Source organism: Lithobates pipiens, unplaced genomic scaffold (genome assembly GCF_037356315.1).
Source record: "Lithobates pipiens isolate NorthernLeopardFrog02 unplaced genomic scaffold, aLitPip1_a1.2 Scaffold_28, whole genome shotgun sequence".
Taxonomy (NCBI): Eukaryota; Metazoa; Chordata; class Amphibia; order Anura; family Ranidae; genus Lithobates; species Lithobates pipiens.
Window position 1 is genome coordinate 195,923,422 of NW_027507789.1, and position 21,576 is coordinate 195,944,997.

General features: G+C 46.0%; 1 protein-coding gene across 1 annotated transcript in view; it reads left to right on the forward strand.

Moving 5' to 3' along the window:
• The first annotated feature begins 295 nt into the window (after positions 1-295).
• ZNF831 (zinc finger protein 831) overlaps positions 296-21,576 on the forward strand; it is a 329,907-nt gene continuing 308,626 nt past the window's right edge. Inside the window, exon 1 of the mRNA XM_077458434.1 lies at positions 296-412. Within this exon, the coding sequence (XP_077314560.1) occupies positions 296-412 (117 nt within the window). The remainder of the gene's footprint in view (positions 413-21,576) is intronic.

The following is a 21,576-nucleotide window of genomic DNA, read 5'->3' on the forward strand; positions in this document are numbered from 1 at the left end:
CAGGATGTGAGCAGAAATCTTAAAGTGGAAGGATAGCCCACCAATGACAATTGTCAACAGATCATGTGCCCCTGTTGGGAGATATTGTTGTTCCTGTGACTCCTTAAAGAGGTAGTAAACTCCACTTGTACCTACAGGTAGGCCTATAATAAAGCTTACCTGTAGGTGCAGTAAATATCTCCTAAACTTACACTGTTTAGGAGATATTCAGAGTGTATGCAGCCGGTGACATCACCAGCGCATATGCTCTGAATGTTTGGCATACAGTGCCTGATCTTTAGAGCCTAGAGGGTAAATGGCGGCTCCCACGCACATGCGCGGGAATAACGTCATCTCACCCCCGGCCACTCGTGTAGCTGGAGGCTGTGAACCTGGTAAGGAAGACCGTCTGAAGATGGAAGCCCTCTCAGCGGTAACAGTGTTGTGCTGGGGGGCTTCCTTTTAAGGTAAGTTTCTCATAACATACTAGCACATTATGAGAAACTTACCTTAAAACTAAGCCCCCCAGTGCAACGCTGTCACCGCTGAGAGGGCTTCCATCTTCACACGTTGTTCCTTTTGGGTTCGGGGCCTCCAGCTACATACGTTTTTTTTCATCTTCCCTCATCTTCATTTCTGTTTATACAATTTTGCAAGTAAGTATTTTTTTCTTCTTCACTGCACTGGCACTGATGGTCACTGACAGGCTGCACTGATGGGCACTGATAAGCATGCACTGATGGGACAGCACTAATGAGACTAATGAAATAGGTGATAACGTACCCCTGTGCTACCCAAGTGTAAAATAATATCAAGCTGTAGTGTACAAAAAATAAATCAAAAGGGATATGTTGTAAAAGAGAGTTGCTGCGCATAAAAATGGTGTTGTGCAAACTCAAATATCAGTTCCTTTTTGAGCGGTGAGGTAACGTTCCGGACCAGAAGAGATGTCAGAAACTGGAAAGCTGCTGTATATTTTTACGTAAGAGATACTATTGTTTTATTAAATGTACTACTTTTAATTACTACACCATGGGAGATTATTCTGCTTTATCCTAATATATGGTTTATGCATGGGAGAGTGAGCTTTAGCCCTTGTACACACGGTCGGAGAATCCGTCGGAATGTGTCCTATCGGACCGTGTCGTCGGATAATCCGACTGTGTGTGGTATGCATCGGACTGATTCAGTCGGAATATCCGTCTGACCCAATTTTCCAACATGTTGGAAATATTTCCAGACCAACTGGGCCGATCGGACATACTCCGATCATGTGTAGAGAATTTTGATCGGACCAAGTGCCACGCATGCTCAGATCAAATTCCTACATCAAAGCTATTGGCTACTAGCCTGAATATAGTCCCATCGTAACTAAATTACGTCATCACGTTCTAAAAGATCGGATTTTTCGCCAACTTTGTCCGACCGTGTGTATGCAACAAGATCCGACGGACAAAATCCGACGGGCAAAATCTGAAGGATTTGGTTGTGGAAATCTCCGACCGTGTGTACAGGGGCTTAAAGGGATTGCTACCAAGGATCATTTTGAGATATCTGAGATACTTGGAACCAGGCTGGGATTGATGGAACATCGCCTCAAAGATTGTAATCAAAAGGCTCATTTGATTACCCTTGAAGGTGATAGTTCTGGGAGCACAGAGGTGTCACAAGGAGGTGAAAGCACACCAAAGTTGTTTATGTATATCCACATGAGAAGCACTTTATTTGCAAACAAATGATCATTACTGTCACATCACCACTGGAATAGGAACTGTTAGACACTTTAATATATTGATGCACTTTCTGCAACGGATTGCGCATTATTATACACTTTATATATGTATTATGATTGTATGCACTTTAACTTTATTCTTTTAAAGATTATATATTACAGGATATGATACTTTTCTCAATTTGCGGATTCACTGATATTTGCGTTTGTGCAATACCATTTTTATTTATCATACAGCACTGATGGGAGGGCACCGGTGGGACCTTATAGGCTGCACTAATAGACACTGGTGAGGCTGCACTTATATGGTGGCACTGATATGCTGCACTGTTAGTCATTGCCCTCATTATCAATGTAAATGTCCCCCGTCATAGGAAAGCCAATTATTGGCTTTCCTTTACTCAGATGCTGACAGCACTGAGGATTAGAAATACAAATAACTGGCATTTGTTTACATGTGATCGGTTGTGATTGGACACAGCTGATCACATGGTAAAGAGCCAGCGTTATTGACTCTTTTCCCTGATCAGCAATGCTCTGTTTCTGAGGAACACTGCTCACCACCGATTATTGCACGCCAAGAAGGGGAGGATGTTATATGGCTGGAGGGACAAAGGCCCACCTGGCCATCAATCTGCTATAGGCAAGGAGGGAACTGGTTAATGGCTGATCACTTTTTTGTTTTATGCTATATTTAGAGGCTGCTATATTTAGAGGCTCTTAGGGTCATTTACGCAAGAATGTGGTGCCGGAAAGCTACGTTCCCATGCAGCTTCCCGCACCACATTCCAGTTGCACTGCCCTTATGATCTGCTGCAGGTGTCGGTGCAAAGTTAACGACACACCAAATGCAGATTGCAATTTGTGGCCAATTTGCTATTGCTGACATCATCCCCCTGCATCCCACTGATGCTGAACCTGCCCCTACCAGCAGCCTACAGCTCCCAGACGGCAACAGATTTGTGGGTAACCATCTTGGTTACTTGAGGAGCCACATTCCTGGCTGAATAATGTGTCCAGGTTTCAGTCCGCCTGAAACCTGCACACATGATTCAAAACCCGAACTGGGTGAATCCTGGACAGTTGGCAACTCTAGGTGACACCAATCCTAGTGATGCCACTGGCCTCTATAGAACTCTATGGAAAAGCTTGATTGAAGCACCTGCAGCTTTTGAGAGGCTTTCATTTAGCTTTAGCTTCCCTTTGTTTTGGATAAATTGCAGGCATGAGATACCCACACACACACAGGGCATCTGTGAAGTTTCAAGAGTATCACTGAAGCATCACTAAAGTTTTATCCAAACACATCATAAAAGCATGTTGAAGCGGTAGGCGCTTTAATGTGTGTTGAAGCCGAAGCAAGTTTAAATCAGCCCTTAGTGTCCGATTTGTCTGCCACAATATCGCAGTCCCACTATAAGTTGCTAATCGGCACCGTTACTAGTAAGAATATATATATATATACACATACACACAGTGCCTTGCGAAAGTATTCAGCCCCCTTGAACTTTTCAACCTTTTGCCACATTTCAGGCTTCAAACATAAAGATATAACATTTTTATTTTTTGTGAAGAATCACCAACAAGTGGGACACAATTGTGAAGTGGAACGAAATCTATTGGATTTTTGAAACTTTTTTAACTAATAAAAAAATGAAAAGTGGGGCGTGCAAAATTATTCGGCCCCCTTGCGTTAATACTTTGTAGAGCCACCTTTTGCTGCGATTACAGCTGCAAGTCACTTGGGGTATGTCTCTATCAGTTTTGCACATCGAGAGACTGAAATTCTTGCCCATTCTTCCTTGCAAAACAGCTCGAGCTCAGTGAGGTTGGATGGAGAGCGTTTGTGAACAGCAGTTTTCAGCTCTTTCCACAGATTCTCGATTGGATTCAGGTCTGGGCTTTGACTTGGCCATTCTAACACCTGGATACGTTTATTTGTGAACCATTCCTTTGTAGATTTTGCTGTATGTTTGGGATCATTGTCTTGTTGGAAGATAAATCTCCGTCCCAGTTTCAGGTCTTTTGCAGACTCCAACAGGTTTTCATCCAGAATGGTCCTGTATTTGGCTGCATCCATCTTCCCCTCAATTTTAACCATCTTCCCTGTCCCTGCTGAAGAAAAGCAGGCCCAAACCATGATGCTGCCACCACCATGTTTGACAGTGGGGATGGTGTGTTGAGGGTGATGAGCTGTGTTGCTTTTACGCCAAACATATCGTTTTGCATTGTGGGCAAAAAGTTGGATTTTGGTTTCATCTGACCAGAGCACCTTCTTCCACATGTTTGGTGTGTCTCCCAGGTGGCTTGTGGCAAACTTTAGACGAGACTTTTTATGGATATCTTTGAGAAATGGCTTTCTTCTTGCCACTCTTCCATAAATTTGTGCAGTGTACGACTGATTGTTGTCCTATGGACAGACTCTCCCACCTCAGCTGTAGTTCTCTGCAGTTCATCCAGAGTGATCATGGGCCTCTTGGCTGCATCTCTGATCAGTCTTCTCCTTGTCTGAGCTGAAAGTTTAGAGGGACGGCCAGGTCTTGGTAGATTTGCAGTGGTCTGATACTCCTTCCATTTCAAAATGATCACTTGCACAGTGCTCCTTGTGATGTTTAAAGCTTGGGAAATCTTTTTGTATCCAAATCTGGCTTTAAACTTCTCCACAACAGTATTAAGGACCTGCCTGGTGTGTTCCTTGGTCTTCATGATGCTCTCTGCGCTTTCAACAGAACCCTGAGACTATCACAGAGCAGGTGCATTTATACAGAGACTTGATTACACACAGGTGGATTCTATTTATCACCATCAGTCATTTAGGACAACATTGGATCATTCAGAGATCCTCGCTGAACTTCTGGAGTGAGTTTGCTGCACTGAAAGTAAAAGGGCCGAATAATTTTGCACGCACCACTTTTCAGTTTTTTATTTGCTAAAAAAGTTTAAATTATCCAATAGATTTCATTCCACTTCACAATTGTGTCCCACTTGTTGGTGATTCTTCACAAAAAATTAAAATTTTATATATTTATGTTTGAAGCCTGAAATGTGGCAAAAGGTTGAAAAGTTCAAGGGGGCCGAATACTTTCACAAGGCACTGTATATATATATATATATATATATATATATCCCATAGTTTGTAGACGCTATAAGTTTTTCACAAATCAATCAATATACGCTTATTGGGATTTTCTGTACCAAAAACATGTAGCAGAGTAAATTTTGGCCTGAAATTGATGAAGAAATTATATTTTTTTAATTGGGTATATTTTATAGCAGAAAGTAAAAAATATTGTTCTTTTTTTCAAAATTGGCGGTCTGTTTTTTGTTTATAGTGCAAAAATTAAAAACCGCAGAGGTGATCAAATACCACCAAAATAACTTTATGGGAAAAAAAGGACAAACATTTTATTTGGGTAAATTGTTAAATGCTCGTGCAATTGTTAGTTAAAGTACGCAGTGCCGTATCGAAAAAAATGGTCTGGTCACGAAAGGGGGGTAAATCTTCCTGAGCTGAAGTGGTTAAAGGCAAAGGCACATCAAACGTTGCTCTCAGGTGAAGTTTTCAGGTAGGATTCTGGGCGGCGTGCGGTACGCTGTAGATTACAAGACAGAAGAATGTCCTCTCTGTGCTAATTTCACCGGGGCCGTCAGATGCCCTGAATCTTCTAGCCGTCAATTGCCAAGTGCTGTTGTCAAAATTGAACAGCTGTGATCGGGCTCAGCCTCTCTCTGTAGGTTTGTAGGTCATTGGGACAGACAGCGCCAGCAGCACAGGAGAGAATCCAGGGATATCCCCCATGGCCTGTACACTACTAGCCAGAAGAAAGAATTTACTTTTCAGCTCCCACCACATCCATTTACTTCCTCTGAAGTTTGCATAGGATTTTTAAATAGAAATTTCTGACAAAAATAAGAAAGAAAGAAAAATAAGTTGGCTGTTTCGAAGTTTGTGAAAAAAATGTTTAATCCTGGTGACAGCTTCTTATACACTATATTACTAAAAGTATTGGGATGCCTGCCTTTACACACACATGAACCTTTAACCACTTCAGCCCTGGAAGAATTGACCCCCCCCCCTCCTGACCAGAGCACTTTTTGCGATTCGGCACTGCATCGCATTTTACTGACAATTGTGTGGTCATGCGCCGTGGCTCCCAATCAAAATTGATGTCGTTTTTTCCCCACAGATAGAGCTTTCTTTTGGTGGTACTTGATCACCTCTGCGTTTTTTATTTTTTGCGCTATATACAAAAAAAGCGACAATTTTGAAAAAAAAACGATGAGGGTTATTTACTAAAGGAAAATCCACTTTGCACTGCAAGCGCACTTGAAAGTACACTGAAAGCGCACTTGGAAGTAAAGTCGCTGTAGATCCGAAGGGGCCATACAAGGAAAATAAAAAACAGCATTTTAGCTTGCACATGATTGGATGATAAAATCAGCAGAGCTTCCCCTCATTTCAGATCTACTTGTTAGATTTCGAGCGACTGCACTTCCAAATGCACTTTCAGTGCAAAGTGGATTTTCCTTTCGTAAATAACCCCCAATATTTTGTACTTTTTGCTATAATAAATATCCCCATTTGCTTTAAAAAAAATAAAAAATCTTTTCTCAGTTTAGGCTGATATGTATTCTTCTACATATTCTTGGTAGCAAAAATCGCAGTAAGCATATATTGATTGGTTTGCGCAAAAGTTATAGTGTCTACAAAATAGGGGATAGATTTATAGCATTTTTATTATTATTTTTTTTTTTTACTAATGTAATGGCGGCGATCTGTGATTTATTTTTTCTATCGTGACTGAGACATAATGGCGGACACATCGGACACTTTTGACACATTTTTGGGGACCATTGGCATTTATACAGCGATCAGTGCTATAAAAATGCATTGATTACTGTAAAAATGTCACTGGCAGGGAAGGGGTTAACACTATAGGGGCGATCAAGGGATCAACTGTGTACACCAGTGTGTGTTCTAACTGAAGGGGTGAGGGGACTCTCTAGGGGAGATGACAGATCGTCTGTTCATACTTTGTATGTACAGACGATCAGTCTCTTCTCCCCTCAGAGAACGGGGATCTTACACACACAGATCCCGGTTCTCGCTGTGCCACGAGCGATCGCGGGAGCCTGGCGGTCATCGCGCCCCCGCATCGGCCACAGGGTGAAGCGTGCCCCTAGTGGCCACAGGGTGAAGCGACGTTGTTTCGCCCAGCCACGCCATTCTGCCACGGTAAAACTGTGGCAGCTGGTTCGGCAAGTGGTTAAGCTTGTGGGAGAGTGCTGATCAATATACAAAGCTTGCAGAAGCCAGAGACTGCTATTGCCCCTAGCAATAATCACTGTCTTCTCCTGGGGGGGGGGTTGGCTTTTTTTTCCCCTGCTAGAATCCTATCTTTCCACAGTTTTACACAAGAGAAAACACTTTTTTTTTTTTGTATTTGTTCTTCTAATTTAATGACCCAGCTAAAGCTAACATGGTTGCCATGGAGGTAACCCTCCCTGCTATCAACAGGACAAACATGATGCGTTGTCATGGAGACGCCTGTCACAGGAGCCTCCTTAGAATTAGGCACCACAATTAACACCACAGATGCCACACACACACACACACACACACACACACACACACACACACACACACACACACACACACACACACACACACACACACACACACACACTTCGGGACCATCAGGCAATAAGAAATCTGAATCTGCTAAATCTGAGGGCAAAAAAAAAAGGCATCAGCCAGCGGTTTGGCAGTTTTTTTTTTCCTTTTTGAAAGGTCAAGTTTATTTTTGTGGCTACTGCCACGGCAAAGCTTTTTCTTGTTTTTATTCGGATGGCATTTCTCAATTGAAGCCAAATACCTTGCATTTCCACAAGGCATATTTGCTTGCTTTTAAAGGAAATAATTGGTATAATCTGTTCTGCTAATGCTGACCTGTGCTGGCACTAAACTCTGCAGAGCCCAGTGCAGTATCAGGGCTCAGACAGAAATCTTTGGCCTGTCCTATCAGACCTGGAGATATGAATGACCTTTTCAATCCGTGTAAGTCTGCTAGAGGTGGCTAATGCCGCGTAAACACGACCGGACTAGGCCCGACGGTCTTCCCGACGGACTTTCGGCGATGGTCCGACGGACTTTATGAACGAGCGGACTTGGCCACACACGATCGGTCTAAGTCCGTTCGAAAGTAGTTTTGAACGTGATGACGTAACCGGGACTAAACAAGGAAGTTCAATAGCCAGTAGCCAATAGCTGCCCTTGCGTTGTCTTTGGTCCATCGGACCAGCACACAGACGAACGGTTTTCCCGATTTTTAGTCCGTCGGATAGATTTGAAACATTTTCTATTTCTAGGTCCGTCTGATTTTTTTTTTTTTTTTTTTTATAAAAAGCAGTCGGACTAGCCCACACACGATCAGATTGTCCGACGGACTGATCCCATAGGAATTCTCTTGATGTACAGCATTGTTTGCAACTATCCAGGCGTTTTTATATGCTAGAGGGCTATAAAAAGTGGCTCAGAGACTAACAGAGATTTAAGAGCTTGCTGGAAAATATTCCAGCAAATTGTACCTAATGAAGAGCAGGATAAAAGAACATATGGGGTTGATTTACTAAAAGAGTGCAAAATCTGGTGCAGCTCTGCATAGAAACCTATCAGCTGCCAGGGTTTTTTTTTTTCTTTTTGTCAAAGCTTAATTGATCAAGCAGAAATTGATTGGTTACCATGCACAGCTGCACCAAAATTTGAACTCTCCAGTTTTAGTAAATCAACCCCACAGCATCTTTGTCAGTGCTGGGCAAGACTGATACCATGATGGTATCCTTTTTCAGGATGGGCAGTTGTCTCCCCACTTGCCATTTTCTAGGAAATATCTATTAAACCGCACCCTAACTTTTAAAAACAAAACTCCTGTCTAACAGATGCCAACACAGGACACAGGGGAGATTTACTAAATCTGGTGCAGGTGTGCACAGTAACCAATCAGCTTCTAACTTCAGCTTTTTCAATTTAAAGGGGTTGTAAACCGTGGTGATGAAATCTGAATTAAAGCGAAGGTTCACACAAAAAAATGGAACCTCCGCTTTTCGGAACCCTCCCCCCCTCCGGTGTCACATTTGGCACCTTGCAGGGGGGAGGGGGTTACAGATACCAGTATAATACAGGTATTTGCACCCACTTCCGGGCATGGACTCCCGAGGGAGTCTATGCCTCTTCCCACCCCCACCCCCCCCCCCCCCGTTGTCTGCTGGGAAACACACGCGTCCCAGAGACAGCAGGGTCCATCCGGATTGTCCAGCACGACTCGCGCATGCGCAGTAGGGAACCGGAAAGTGAAGCTGCAAGGCTTCACTTCCTGATTCCCTTATCGAAGATGGCAGCGGCAGCACCCGAGAGCCGAGCAACAGTTCGGTTTCGGGTGCTGACATCGCGGGTGCCCTGGACAGGTAAGTGTCCATATTTTAAAAGTCAGCAGCTGCAGTATTTGTAGCTGCTGACTTTAAAAAAAAAAAATTTTTGGCCGACATTCGCTTTAAAGAGGAAGTAAACCCTGATGAGTTTACTTCCTCTTTCATTCCCTGCAAAGGCAAAGCATAATGGACTACTATGCATCGCATAGTAGCCCATTATGTGTCACTTACCTGACACAGGAGCCAGCGAAGTCGCCGCTGTCCCCTGTAGTCCGCCGCATCCATCTTGTTGGTGGGGTCTCGCAGCTCCGCCGCTGTCATTCGGCGAAGCCGCGATAACGTCACTCCCGCGCATGTGCACGGGAGCCGACACGCGCGCAGCTCCGTCGCTGAGAATGCCGCGCTCAGTGCGCCTGCACGCTGCTGTCTACGGTGCATGCGCCGTAGACAGCGGTGCCTGTTTTCGGGCAAATATCTCCTAAACCATATAGGTTTAGGAGATATTGCTTGGACCTACAAGTAAGCCTTAATCTAGGCTTACCTGTAGGTCAAAGTGGTTTGTAAGGGTTTACAACCACTTTAAGCCCATATATCTGTAGTGTTTACTTGTCTATCTCCAAAGTGTTGTTTCACTCTGGTGCTTCCTTCAGCATGTGTCACTTCTGAAATGTATCTCCCGTCACGTGAGATACATTTGTGATGGGGTGGAGAGCTCGGCACACAGCTTGTCTATTCAGAACACAGCTCTGTTTCCATGGGTGTCCGCGGAACTTTTTTTTGGGGGGGGGGGGGGGGGGGCATAATTTTAAGGTCACCTATGCTTCGTCCCTTTTTGACAATGTCATGGATGGGAGGGGCTTAGCCAAAACCTGAGGCAAAAGCTAAATAGAAGAATCAAGCTGCCATTGTCTGATTAGCAATTCCTAATCTGTTTTTAACCCCTACCCTGACCCGCCCCTTAGTCCGCCCCTACACGCCCTCGTAAATTATCTCATGAAATTACACAATTAAAAGTTTTATGCAGAATTAAGTTCCAAAAAAAAATATTAACAACAACTTTAACAATTTTAACATAAAGCATATCAGTGCAGCCTATTAGTGCCCATCAGTATAGTCCCATCAGTGCAGCCTCATCAATGCCCATATGTGCAGCTTATTAGTTCCGCCTCATCAGTGGCCATCAGTGCAGCATATCAGTGGCCATTAGTCCAGTCTATAATTGCCCATCAGTGCAGCCTACCTTTGCCCATCAGTGCAGCCTACCATTTTCCCATCAGTGCAGCCTACCATTTTCCCATCAGTGCAGCCTACCATTTTCCCATCAGTGCAGCCTACCATTTTCCCAACAGTTTAGCCTACCATTTTCCCAACAGTTTAGCCTACCATTTTCCCAACAGTTTAGCCTACCATTTTCCCAACAGTTTAGCCTACCATTTTCCCAACAGTTTAGCCTACCATTTTCCCAACAGTTTAGCCTACCATTTTCCCACCAGTGCAGCCTACCATTTTCCCACCAGTGCAGCCTACCATTTTCCCACCAGTGCAGCCTACCATTTTCCCACCAGTGCAGCCTACCATTTTCCCACCAGTGCAGCCTACCATTTTCCCACCAGTGCAGCCTACCATTTTCCCACCAGTGCAGCCTACCATTTTCCCACCAGTGCAGCCTACCATTGCCCACCAGTGCAGCCTATCTGTGCTCATTAGTAACAAAAAAATGGCCACTGCCCACACCCGTAACTGGCCTTCACAGTAAGGAGCACATGGAGGGCATATACATGTAAGACAAAAACAATTCCATAGCTCAACTCACCAACCAGTCTGCTGACCAACCAAATTTACCTGTCTAACCACCTGTTAAAAGCAGGGGTTTAGTTATCACACATTTGCAAACGCATGTGAAAGCTGCAAGGCCTCGTCACTGCACCCTGTGTTGCTTGTACTCCTAACACTACAAATGTATAAGTGTCTCCACAGTGGAAGCACATACATGGAATGGATAGATGTGGGACAGGTGAGCCTGGTGTCATAAGATGCGCATGGGTAAAGCGCTCTGGCACACAGTTGTGCGCAATAGGAATAAGCTAAAGCACACACACAGGGTGTGACCCCTTGCTGACTTATGAAGGAAGTGAGGTCATCCAAACACACTGCTGGTTCGTCTCCAGCTTCCTGTGATTCTTTGGGACACAGAAAACAGCAGAACTGATCTCTCGTTCCTTCTGGTGGCCAGGTTGGAGACAGGACTGCCAGACTTACATTGCCTCTTATGTACTGTGCCAGCATAACAAGGGTCCCAAGACCAAGCCCTGGGGCCTGTTAAGGCCTTTGCCCATTCCTGACTGGCCTTGGGCAGATGTGTCAATGGATTTTATTGTGGAGCTACCGCCCTTGGAAGGATTCACCAAAATTCTGGTAGTAGTCGACCGTCTTTCAGAGATGGCCCATTTCCTACCTATGGTCGGTACCCCCTCTGCTCTGGAAACTGCCAATCTCTCTTTATTAAGGAGGTTGTCAGGCTCCATGGGGTTCCCAGCAGTATCACGTCAGATAGAGGTCCACAGTTCACCTCTAGATTCTGGAGAGAACTCTGCAAAACACTGGAAATCAAGATCTGTTTGTCATCGGCATATCATCCCCAAAGTAACGGGCAAACTGAACGGACAAACCAAACCCTTGAGCAGTATCTTCGCTGCTTTTGTTCAGGATCTCAAAATAATTGGTCGGCCCTGTTGCCATATGCAGAATTCACCTACAACAATCCAATTCATACAACTACCAACCAAACTCCCTTTTGGATCAACTGTGGGTTTCACCCTTCTTTCCTCCCCAACTCCATCTCAGAATCTACTGTTCCTGCGGTCCAAGATCGGATAACCGCCATCCAATCTAATTTCCAAAGGATCCAGGAGACCATACAGAAGGCCCAGGATGATTACAAGAACCATTATAGGGGAAGGAAGGAGAACCCTACCTTTTAAAATTGGCGAGGAAGTCTGGCTATCTGCCGCTAATCTTATGCCGCGTACACACGTAGCGGACTATCTGACGGACTTAGTCTGGCTGACTGTCCGTCCGACTTTCCGAACGGGCTACTTGCTCACACACGGCACTTTTTCAGCGGACTAATACGGCGTACTAAGTCCGCCGTACTATCTGCCCTACTTTTGAAATGAACGGGCTCGCCCACACACGTGGAGGAAAGTCCGCTCATTTCGAGCGGGTCTCCAGGTAGGCGGGGCCCGCGAAGGAGACGTCGCTGGCCCCGCCACCTGGTATGGACTTAAAGGGGAACCCCAACGCCCAAAAAATTTTTGTGGGGGTTCCCCCCCAGGTCCACATCAGACCCTTGTCCGAGCACGCTACCCGGCCGGCCAGGAAAGGGGGGGACGAACGAGCGCCCCCCCCCCCCATGAGCTGTAACAGGCCGCGTGCCCTCAACAGCACCTTGTCCCCATGTTGATGAGGACAAGGGCCTCTTCCCGACAACCATGGCCGTTGGTTGTCGGGGTCTGCGGGCAGGGGGCTTATCGGAATCCGGGAGCCCCCTTTAATAAGGGGCCCCCGGATACCGGCCCCCCACCCTATGTGAATGAGTATGGGGTACAATGTACCCCTACCCATTCACCTGTGAAAAAAAAGTACACACAAAAAAACACAACACAGGGTAAAAATAGTTTATTGCACAGCTCCGGGGGTCTTCTCGCCGGACTCCTCCGCTATCTTCTGCTAGCTCTTTTGCTAGCGGAGGAGCCCAGCTTTCTTCCTCGTGGCTGGCCTCTTCTTCCGACTTCGGGGGTCTTGTCCCCCTCTTCGGTTCTTCTGCCGGGCCACCGCGCCTTCTTCTAGCTCTTTTACAGGCGGTGGCCCGGTCTTCTGTCGCCGCTGTCGTCGTCGTCGCCGCCTTCTGTTCTTTTCTTCTCTTCTTCTCTTCAGATGTTGACTCGTCGCTCCCTCCGCTCACAATGACGGGGACCGGGCGCGCGGCGACTTATATAGGGACATCACCGGATGATGTCCCCGCCTATTATGATGTCACAGTCCCAGCATCCTCTGGGACTGTGACACCATAATGGGCGGGGACATCATCCGGTGATGTCCCTATATAAGTCGCCGCGCATTGCGTCGGAGCCATTGTGAGCGGAGGATGCGACGAGTCAACATCTGAAGAGAAGAAGAGAAGAACAGAAGGCGGCGGCGGCGACGACGACAGCGGCGACAGAAGACCGGGCCACCGCCTATAAAAGAGCTAGAAGAAGGCGCGGTGGCCCGGCAGAAGAACTGAAGAGAGGGGGACAAGACCCCCGAAGTCGGAAGAAGAGGCCGGCGGTGAGGAAGAAAGCCGGGCTCCTCCGCTAGCAAAAGAGCTAGCAGAAGATAGCAGAGGAGTCCGGCGAGAAGACCCCCGAAGACGGAAGACCCCCGGAGCTGTGCAATAAACTATTTTTACCCTGTGTTGTGTTTTTTTTTTTGTACTTTTTTTTTCACAGGTGAATGGGTAGGGGTACATTGTACCCCATACTCCTTCACATAGGGTGGGGGGCCGGTATCTGGGGGCCCCCTTATTAAAGGGGGCTCCCGGATTCCGATAAGCCCCCCGCCCGCAGACCCCGACAACCAACGGCCAGGGTTGTCGGGAAGAGGCCCTTGTCCTCATCAACATGGGGACAAGGTGCTTTGGGGTGGGGGGCCTGGTACGGCTCAGGAGGCGGGGGCGCTCGCTCGTCCCCCCTTTCCTGGACGTCCGGGTAGCGTGCTCGAACAAGGGTCTGATGTGGACCTAGGGGGACCCCCACGCCGATTTTTTTTCGGCGTTGGGCTTGCCCTTTAAGTCCATACCAGGTGGCGGGGTCAGCGACGTCTCCTTCGCGGGCCCCGCCTACTTGGAGACCCGCTCATAATGAGCAGACTTTTCTCCGGGCGGGAAAAGTCCATTCATTTCAAAAGTACGGCGGACTGGCATACGCACGGCCGTATTGTCCGCCGAAATGCAAGTCCGGCGGGAAGATTGGAGTGCAAAACTACTTTCTAAGTCCGCCGTACTGGAAGGCAGCCCTAGTAGTCTCCGGGTTTCCCTCCAGGCTACTATCGTGTCTCGGATAAGTAGATTAGATTTAAGATGAATAGGCAGCTTGTTTGGGTTTGAATGGAGGATAGCCGATAGGGCGAATGGTTCCGCAGCCGCTGCTTCCAAAAGGTGGTTCGAGTATCTGGACTTCCCTGATAACCAATCAAGACCCTGCCTAAGTAAACATGCTAAGTTATAGAAATGTATATTGGGCAAGCTCGCTCCCCCCTCCTCCTTCGGGAGACATAACTTATTCAAGGCAATCCGTGGCTTTTTCCCGGCCCATAAAAATTTTGTCAATGCAGTATGGATCATTTTGATATCAGAGTGTTTAATCAGAAGGGGGATAGTTTGCATGGGGTAGAGCAAACGTGCAAGCGATACCATTTTAAAAAGATGGCATCTCCCAAAGAGCGAGAGGGGGAGAGCCGCCCAAGCTTTATAATTTTCGATATTACAGGTAGGAAATTAAGCGAGTAGAGGGACGAGGGTGTTCGGCCAAAACGAATCCCCAGATAGGTGATACTGTGGGGAGCTATCGCCAAAGGGGATTGGTGAGACCAGGTCATGGCCATACTGGGTCTAAGTGACAGTATTTTGCTCTTTTCAAAGTTGACACGTAGCCCAGAGCATGATCGAAATGTCTGAAAGATGTCTTCAAGTCGTCTGAAGTCCCCAGCCGGGTCAGTGGAGAACAATAAAATATCATCCGCGAAGAGAGCGGATCGAAGCGTTTGGTCCCCAATGGTCACCCCGCTGATTCCTTCAGTCGAGTTAAGTAGTCTAGACAAAGGTTCGATTGCCAGGTTAAACAATAAGGGGGAGAGGGTACCTTTTGTTAGGGGAATCGTTTCCGAAATAAAGTCAGATGTAACTAGTCTAGCTGTTGGGGATTCGTACATACTGTGTAGAAAATTCATGATTGGCACAGAGAACGCTAGCTTTTCCATTACTTAAAAGAGCCAAGATAAACTAATGTTATTGAATGCCTTTTCGGCATCTAACGACAGTATGTCTACGTCTTGGTCAGGGTGTAGTTTAGCGTATTCCAGTACCGTCAAGACTTTACGTACATTTAGTGTGGCTGAGCGTTCATTAACGAATCCCGATTGGGCCGGGTGCAGCAGGGAAGGAAGTAGCGATGCCAGGAGGGTCGCGATGATTTTAGCTAGGATTTTGACATCTATGTTAATCAGTGATATTGGTCGATACGACCCTGGGAGAGTGGGATCCCTGTCTTTTTTGCCTATAAGTCGTATGTACGCTTGCGTGCCTGTAGGGGGGTATGGGCCTCCGTCCCAGACAGCCTTAAAAACCTTGCTCAACGTAGCTGGGATGAAGTCTTTGGTCAACTTATAGAATTCGGCTGTAAGACCATCTGGGCCCGGTGCTTTAGAGGAAGCTAATGATTTAATCGTTTCCTGTATATCTTCAACAGAAATAGATTCGTTAAGGGTGCCTAGGGCTTCAGCCGTCAGCTTGGGTAAGGGTAATTTATCCAAAAGGGTCGCCGCTGCACTCTGATCCACTGGATCCGAGGAGTATAATTGGGTATAATAGTGCATTAGAATGTCAATAATTTCCTTGGGGGAGGTACGTACTACCCCCGCAGCATTTGTCATAGCCATAATACGAGTGGGCTTCTTAGTCCCGGTGCACAGCCTTGCTAGCAGTTTGCCCGCCTTATTTCCGAACTTGTGGAAGTATAAAGTGGAGAAGGACATTTTGGCTAACTCATGTTGTTCCGCCCAGAGGTCAAATTCCCTCATGGCAGTAGTCCAGTCACGTATGTTGGCAGGTGTGCGAGTAGTCGTTAGTCTTTCGTATGCTAGCCTCAGGGTCTCACTGGCTTGTACGTATTGTCGTCACCGTAGAGGTGATCAAATACCACCAAAAGAAAGCTCTATTTGTAGGAAAAAAAATGATAAAAATTTCATTTGGGTACAGTGTAGCATGACCCCGCAATTGTCATTCAAAGTGCGACAGCGCTAAAAGCTCAAAATTGGTCTGGGCAGGAAGGTGTTTAAGTGCCTGGTATTGAAGTGGTTAAATATTTTGCTCAATTTTTAGGGTCGGAGGGACACGAGCAAAAAGGGGTATGTAAGAGGTTTGGTGACACAGGCATTTCCTTGGTACATTTACTAAAAGCATCAGGCTAAGCGTTAATAGCAGCGGAAGTTGCTGGACTATTTGCTCAAGCAGTGGATGAAATTTCCTTTGGTAGTACCTCTGCATTTGTGCTATGGTCAGAAGGGAAGGTAGAAACACCCCCAAAAAGGGCTCAAGAGGGACTCCTTCAAGCTCAAAAAAGCTTAAACTCATCTCTACACTAGCATTCTCCCCTGAGAGATCTGAGGTGGCTGGTCAGAGTGAACCATCTGGGCCATCAGGTGTTGCAACTGTTTCGAACACTGCAGCCCCTGTCTATGTTACTGAAGAAGTTTTTTCCTAAACCATATTAGGATTGGAGCAGAGGTTAGCGAATTTAATCGCATCCCAGACTGGGACTAAGCGCGATAGGTCCCCTTCCATTACTGAGGAACCGGGGGACGGGAGATGATGAATTTTTCTCAGGGGACCGGGAAGAGTCCGATGACTCCTCTTCTGAGGGGTCAAATGCATAAGGATCAGTTTCACAATCTGAAAGATTGAAGGTATAATCTCTTACTGAATTGGTCCGCTCCACATTTATGCTACCCTTAACTGAGTCGGTTGATAAACCTACTTCTTGTTTGGGTTCGCTAAAGCCTCCCCAAGCTGTGCATGCTTTTCCTATCCATTCATTGCTGGAAAAGCTTATGTATTCTGAGTGGGATCACCCAGATAAGCATTTTTATCCTCCTAAAAAGTTTTCAACACTTTATCCTATGGAGGTAAAGTTTAACCACTTACGAACCGCCCGCCAGTGGTTTTACAGCGGCTGTTTGAAGGAGGATATCGTTGTTATGGCAGCAGCTAGCTGCCATAACCCCATTATCCCCTTCTTCAGCGGGTGGTCCGCTACAAGATAAAAGTGGTCCCTGTGGCGGATTCACCGCAAAATCACTTTTATCGGTGGCGGGAGAGGCCCCCTCCCCACTGCGATCCGGTGCCTTCTGTCGCTTACACGTCCTTTCAGTAGTGCATGGAGATGAGTGAGGGGAAGATGGCCCCCACCCATCTCCATACAATTGCTGTGCGGAAGCAACGTCTTGCCCTAGTGCTCGCATATGAAAACTGTGTTCAAACTACACATGTGAGGTATCGCTGTGATCGGTAGAGCAAGAGCAATAATTCTAGCTCTAGTCCTCCTCTGTAATGCAAAACATGCAACCTGTAAACATTTTTAAACAACGCCTATGGATATTTTTAAGGGTAAAAGTTAGTCCCCATTCCACGAGCGGGCCCAATTTTGAAGCATGACATGTTGGGTATCAATTTACTCAATAGGATCATTTTACTGCTGTCTTATTTTTTTATTCAAAAAAGTGATTTTTTTTTCCAAATAAAAGTGCGCTTGTAAGACCACTGCGCAAATACGATGTGAAAAAAAGTATTGCAATGACTGCCATTTTATTTTCTAGGTTGTTAGAAAAAAAAAAAATATAATGTTTGGGGAGTCTAAGACCCCTTTCACACCACACCGCACCTTGCGTCGGCGGTAAAATGCCGCTATTTTTAGCGGCGTTTTACCGCCGGATTTGCGGTGCATTTCGGCCGCTAGCGGGGCGCTTTTACCCCCCGCTAGCGGCCGCGAAAGGGTTAAAACCGCCGGCAATATGCCGCAATAGAGGCGTTTTGCCGGCGGCATTACAGCGCTGCCCCATTGATTTCAATGGGCAGCAGCGGTGGAGGAGCGGTAAACACACCGCTCCTTCACCGCTCCAAAGAAGCTGCTGGCAAGACTTTTTTCTGACGTCCTGCCAGCGCACCGCTGTAGTGTGAAAGCCCTCGGGGCTTTCACACTACACACAATGGTGCAGCTTCTTTAGGGCGTTTTGCAGGCGCTATTTCTAACGCTATAGCGCCTGCAAAACGCCCTGGTGTGAAAGGGGTCTAAGTAATTCTAAGTAATTTTCAGGCAAAAAAACTGTTTTAAACATGTAAACACCAGAATCTCAAAACAAGGCTGGTCCTTAAGTGGTTAATAAAAAATGGGAGATGCCAGCAATTGGCGCTGCTATATCCTCTGTGAACAAAAGTTTGACCTGTCTGGTAGATAATGCTCAAATGCTTAGGGATCCAACAGATAAAAAGTTGGAATTCCTATTAAAGAACACTTTTTCTCTGGCAGGTTAAGTAACTCAGCCTGCTCTGGTAGCAATTGGTTATGTCAATCCTTGAGAGACCAGTTTAAACAGGTGCTCAAGGTTATTCCTGATCAGCAGGCCCAAGAGTTGGCCGAGCTACCAGGGTCGATATGTTTTGCAATAGACGCTATGAGAGATTCTATTCTCCAGGCCTCACGCCTTACGCTTGGGCTGGTGCATATGCATAGAATACTATGGTTGATAAATTGGTCAATGCCATGCAAAAAGCTCCTGGCTAGTTTTCCTTTTTGCAGTGAACGGCGGTTTGGGTATGATCTGGATAAATGCATCCAAAGAATTTATAATGGGAAAAGTAGCCTTTTGCCAGTTAGGAAGGAGTAAGCATATTTCATTTAATCAGCCTCCAGGCAGTCACGACGGCCTCCACCATCAAATTCAAGAGGTAAACCTCAGGGTCAACCCCAGGGACAAGAGAAGTCTTGGGGAAGGACACCTACAAAACAAAATACTAAAGCCTCCTTATGAAGGGGCGCCCATGCTCACTCGAGTGGGGGAAAGACTTTAGCAGTTCTCAAGGGTCTGGCAGGAAGAGTGTCAAGACAAATGGGTGGCTTCTTCAATAACTCTAGGGTACAAACTAGAGTTCCGAGAGTCCCTGTCTCCTCGTTTTCAGATCAAATGTTCCCAGGGATCCAGAGTAAAAGAAGTCTCTCTTTAGCCTCATACACATGATTGGACTTTGTACAAACTTTCCCATGGACTTTTGTACAAAGGGTGTTGGCCGTAAGTTTGTATTTCATACACACGATCTGACTTTTTGGGCAACAAACACGAACGTAGTGACGTTTCAACGTACTAGTGACACTTCATAAGAGGATGTTCAATTACTCCACCTTTGGTCAACTTCTGTATTGTCTGATCTTTTGCATTGGTTCCTAGCATGCGTGTTTGTACTTTGTACAAAAGTCCATTGGTTTTGTGTACACACGATTGGACTTTGCTCCATCGGAGTTATGTTGTCAAAAAGTTTGTCCGTTCGCACAGCCAACAAAAGTCCAATGAAAACCGAAAAAGCTTGTCCGATGGAGCGTACACACGGTCGGATGGTGCTCCAAAACAGCCAATTTGCATGTTTGTTGTCAAAAAGTCTGATTGTGTGTATGGGCCTTTTCAAGCATTGGACCATTTTTTGTCTCAAAAGGTGATATCAGTGGTCCCCATGGAAGAGCAGGGATTGGGGTTTTATTCAAACCTTTTCACGGTACCAAAACCAAATGGAGATGTCAGACCCATTCTAGTCTCCATCCTACAAGGTGAAGAACTTCCGGGGTCAATCCACATCAAGGATGCATACCTCCATGTGCCTATTTTTCCCGCTCACCAGATATATCTACGTTTCGAGATAGAAAATCTTCATTTTCAGTTTGTAGCTCTGTCTACTGCACCTTGAGTATTTACAAAGGTTCTGGCTCCTCCTCTAGCCAGATAAGGGGCTCATGGTATAAAAATTTTAGCTTACCTAGACGATCTGCTCTTGATAGACCAGTCTGTAGCCCCCTTAGACCAAAGTATGGTCACCACAGTCAACTACCTGGAATACCTAGGTTGGATTCTCAACCTAGAGAAATCTTCCTTAAAACCATGAAGGAGATTGTAATACTTGGGTCTGATCATAGATATAGTCCAGAAGAGGGTATTTTTACCCCAGGTGAAGATCAGTGCCATAAGGGAGCTGATTCGGGTAGTCAAGGCAAAGAAGAATCCTTCTATTCGACTTTGCATGAGGTTGTTGGGAAAGATGGTGGCCTCATACGAGGCCGTTCCTTATGCTCAGTTTAATTTGAGACTGCTGCAAAACAGTATCCTATCGGCTTGGAACAAGAAGGTCCAAGCTTTAGATTTCCCAATGTTTTTGTTTCCAAAGATGCGCCAGAGCCTCAGTTGGTGGTTGATAACCAAGAATCTGAAGAAGGGAAAATCCTTCCTACCAGTTACCTGAAAAGTGGTAATAACAGATGCCAGCCTATCGGGTTGGGGAGCAGTCCTGGAAGAGGCGACTGTCCAAGGGAAATGGTCAAGGTCAGAAATGACCTTGCCCATCAATATTCTAGAGATTCGGGCAGCGCGTTTGGCCCTGAGGGGCTGAACATTCAGGTTATGGAATTGTCCTGTCAGGATCCAATCCAACAGTGCCACAGCAGTGGCAAGAAGTCGTGCAGCCCAGAGTGAGGTGAATCATATCCTAACTTGGGCATAAAACAAAGTACCTTGCCTATCGGCAGTCTCCATTCTAGGAATAGAGAATTGACAAGTAGTGATGGCCGAACGTTTCGCGGCGAATTTCGGCTGTTCGGCAGACTATTGGCGCTATTCGCCCGGCAGACTTCCGTGTTTTACTGTGTAAAAGAACTTTGACCTATGATGACACATACATCATGGGGTACAGGACAGCCAATTGAGACATTACAGCACATGGACACTTGGACATTCCCCCTAACTTATAAATACACCCGATCTGGCGGCCATTTTACATTCTTTCTTCTGTCACTATAGGGAGAGGTTGCTGTGTGGAGCAGGGAGAGATTACAGTGACCCAAATCGCTAGCTATTTGGTACACAAAAGTTTTTTTCAGGACTGGTATAGGTGTTAGGTGTAGTTCAGGATAGGCAGTGCTGTGCTAGTGCTTGTTGCAGCAGCCTGAGTGTCTTTTGTCAGTTTAGAGAAAGGGACAGGACGGTATGTGCTGAGGGGAAAGCCAGTTTAGTCATTAGCTGTTACTATCAGGTCCACAAAAGTGCTTTTTCAATTATTGTTCCAGTAGCCTCTGTTTTGTCAGTTTATATAGGGACAGGCAGGAAGCAGTGTGTGAGGCAGTGAGGGTCAGTTTAATCATTAGCTGTTACTATTAGTTCTACAAAGGTTCTTTTCAGGACTGGTGGCAGTGGTATGGTAATATGCTTGTACACGTATAATATTCTTTCTTCCAAATATAGAAAGAATATTATACTTGACTGCTGCCCTTCTGCTGCAGTCTGCTAATCATTCACAACCCACTTGTTCCACAAAGCTCCTTATAAGGACTGGTAACTTGGTCTGTCTAGGGTGCTACAGTACATAG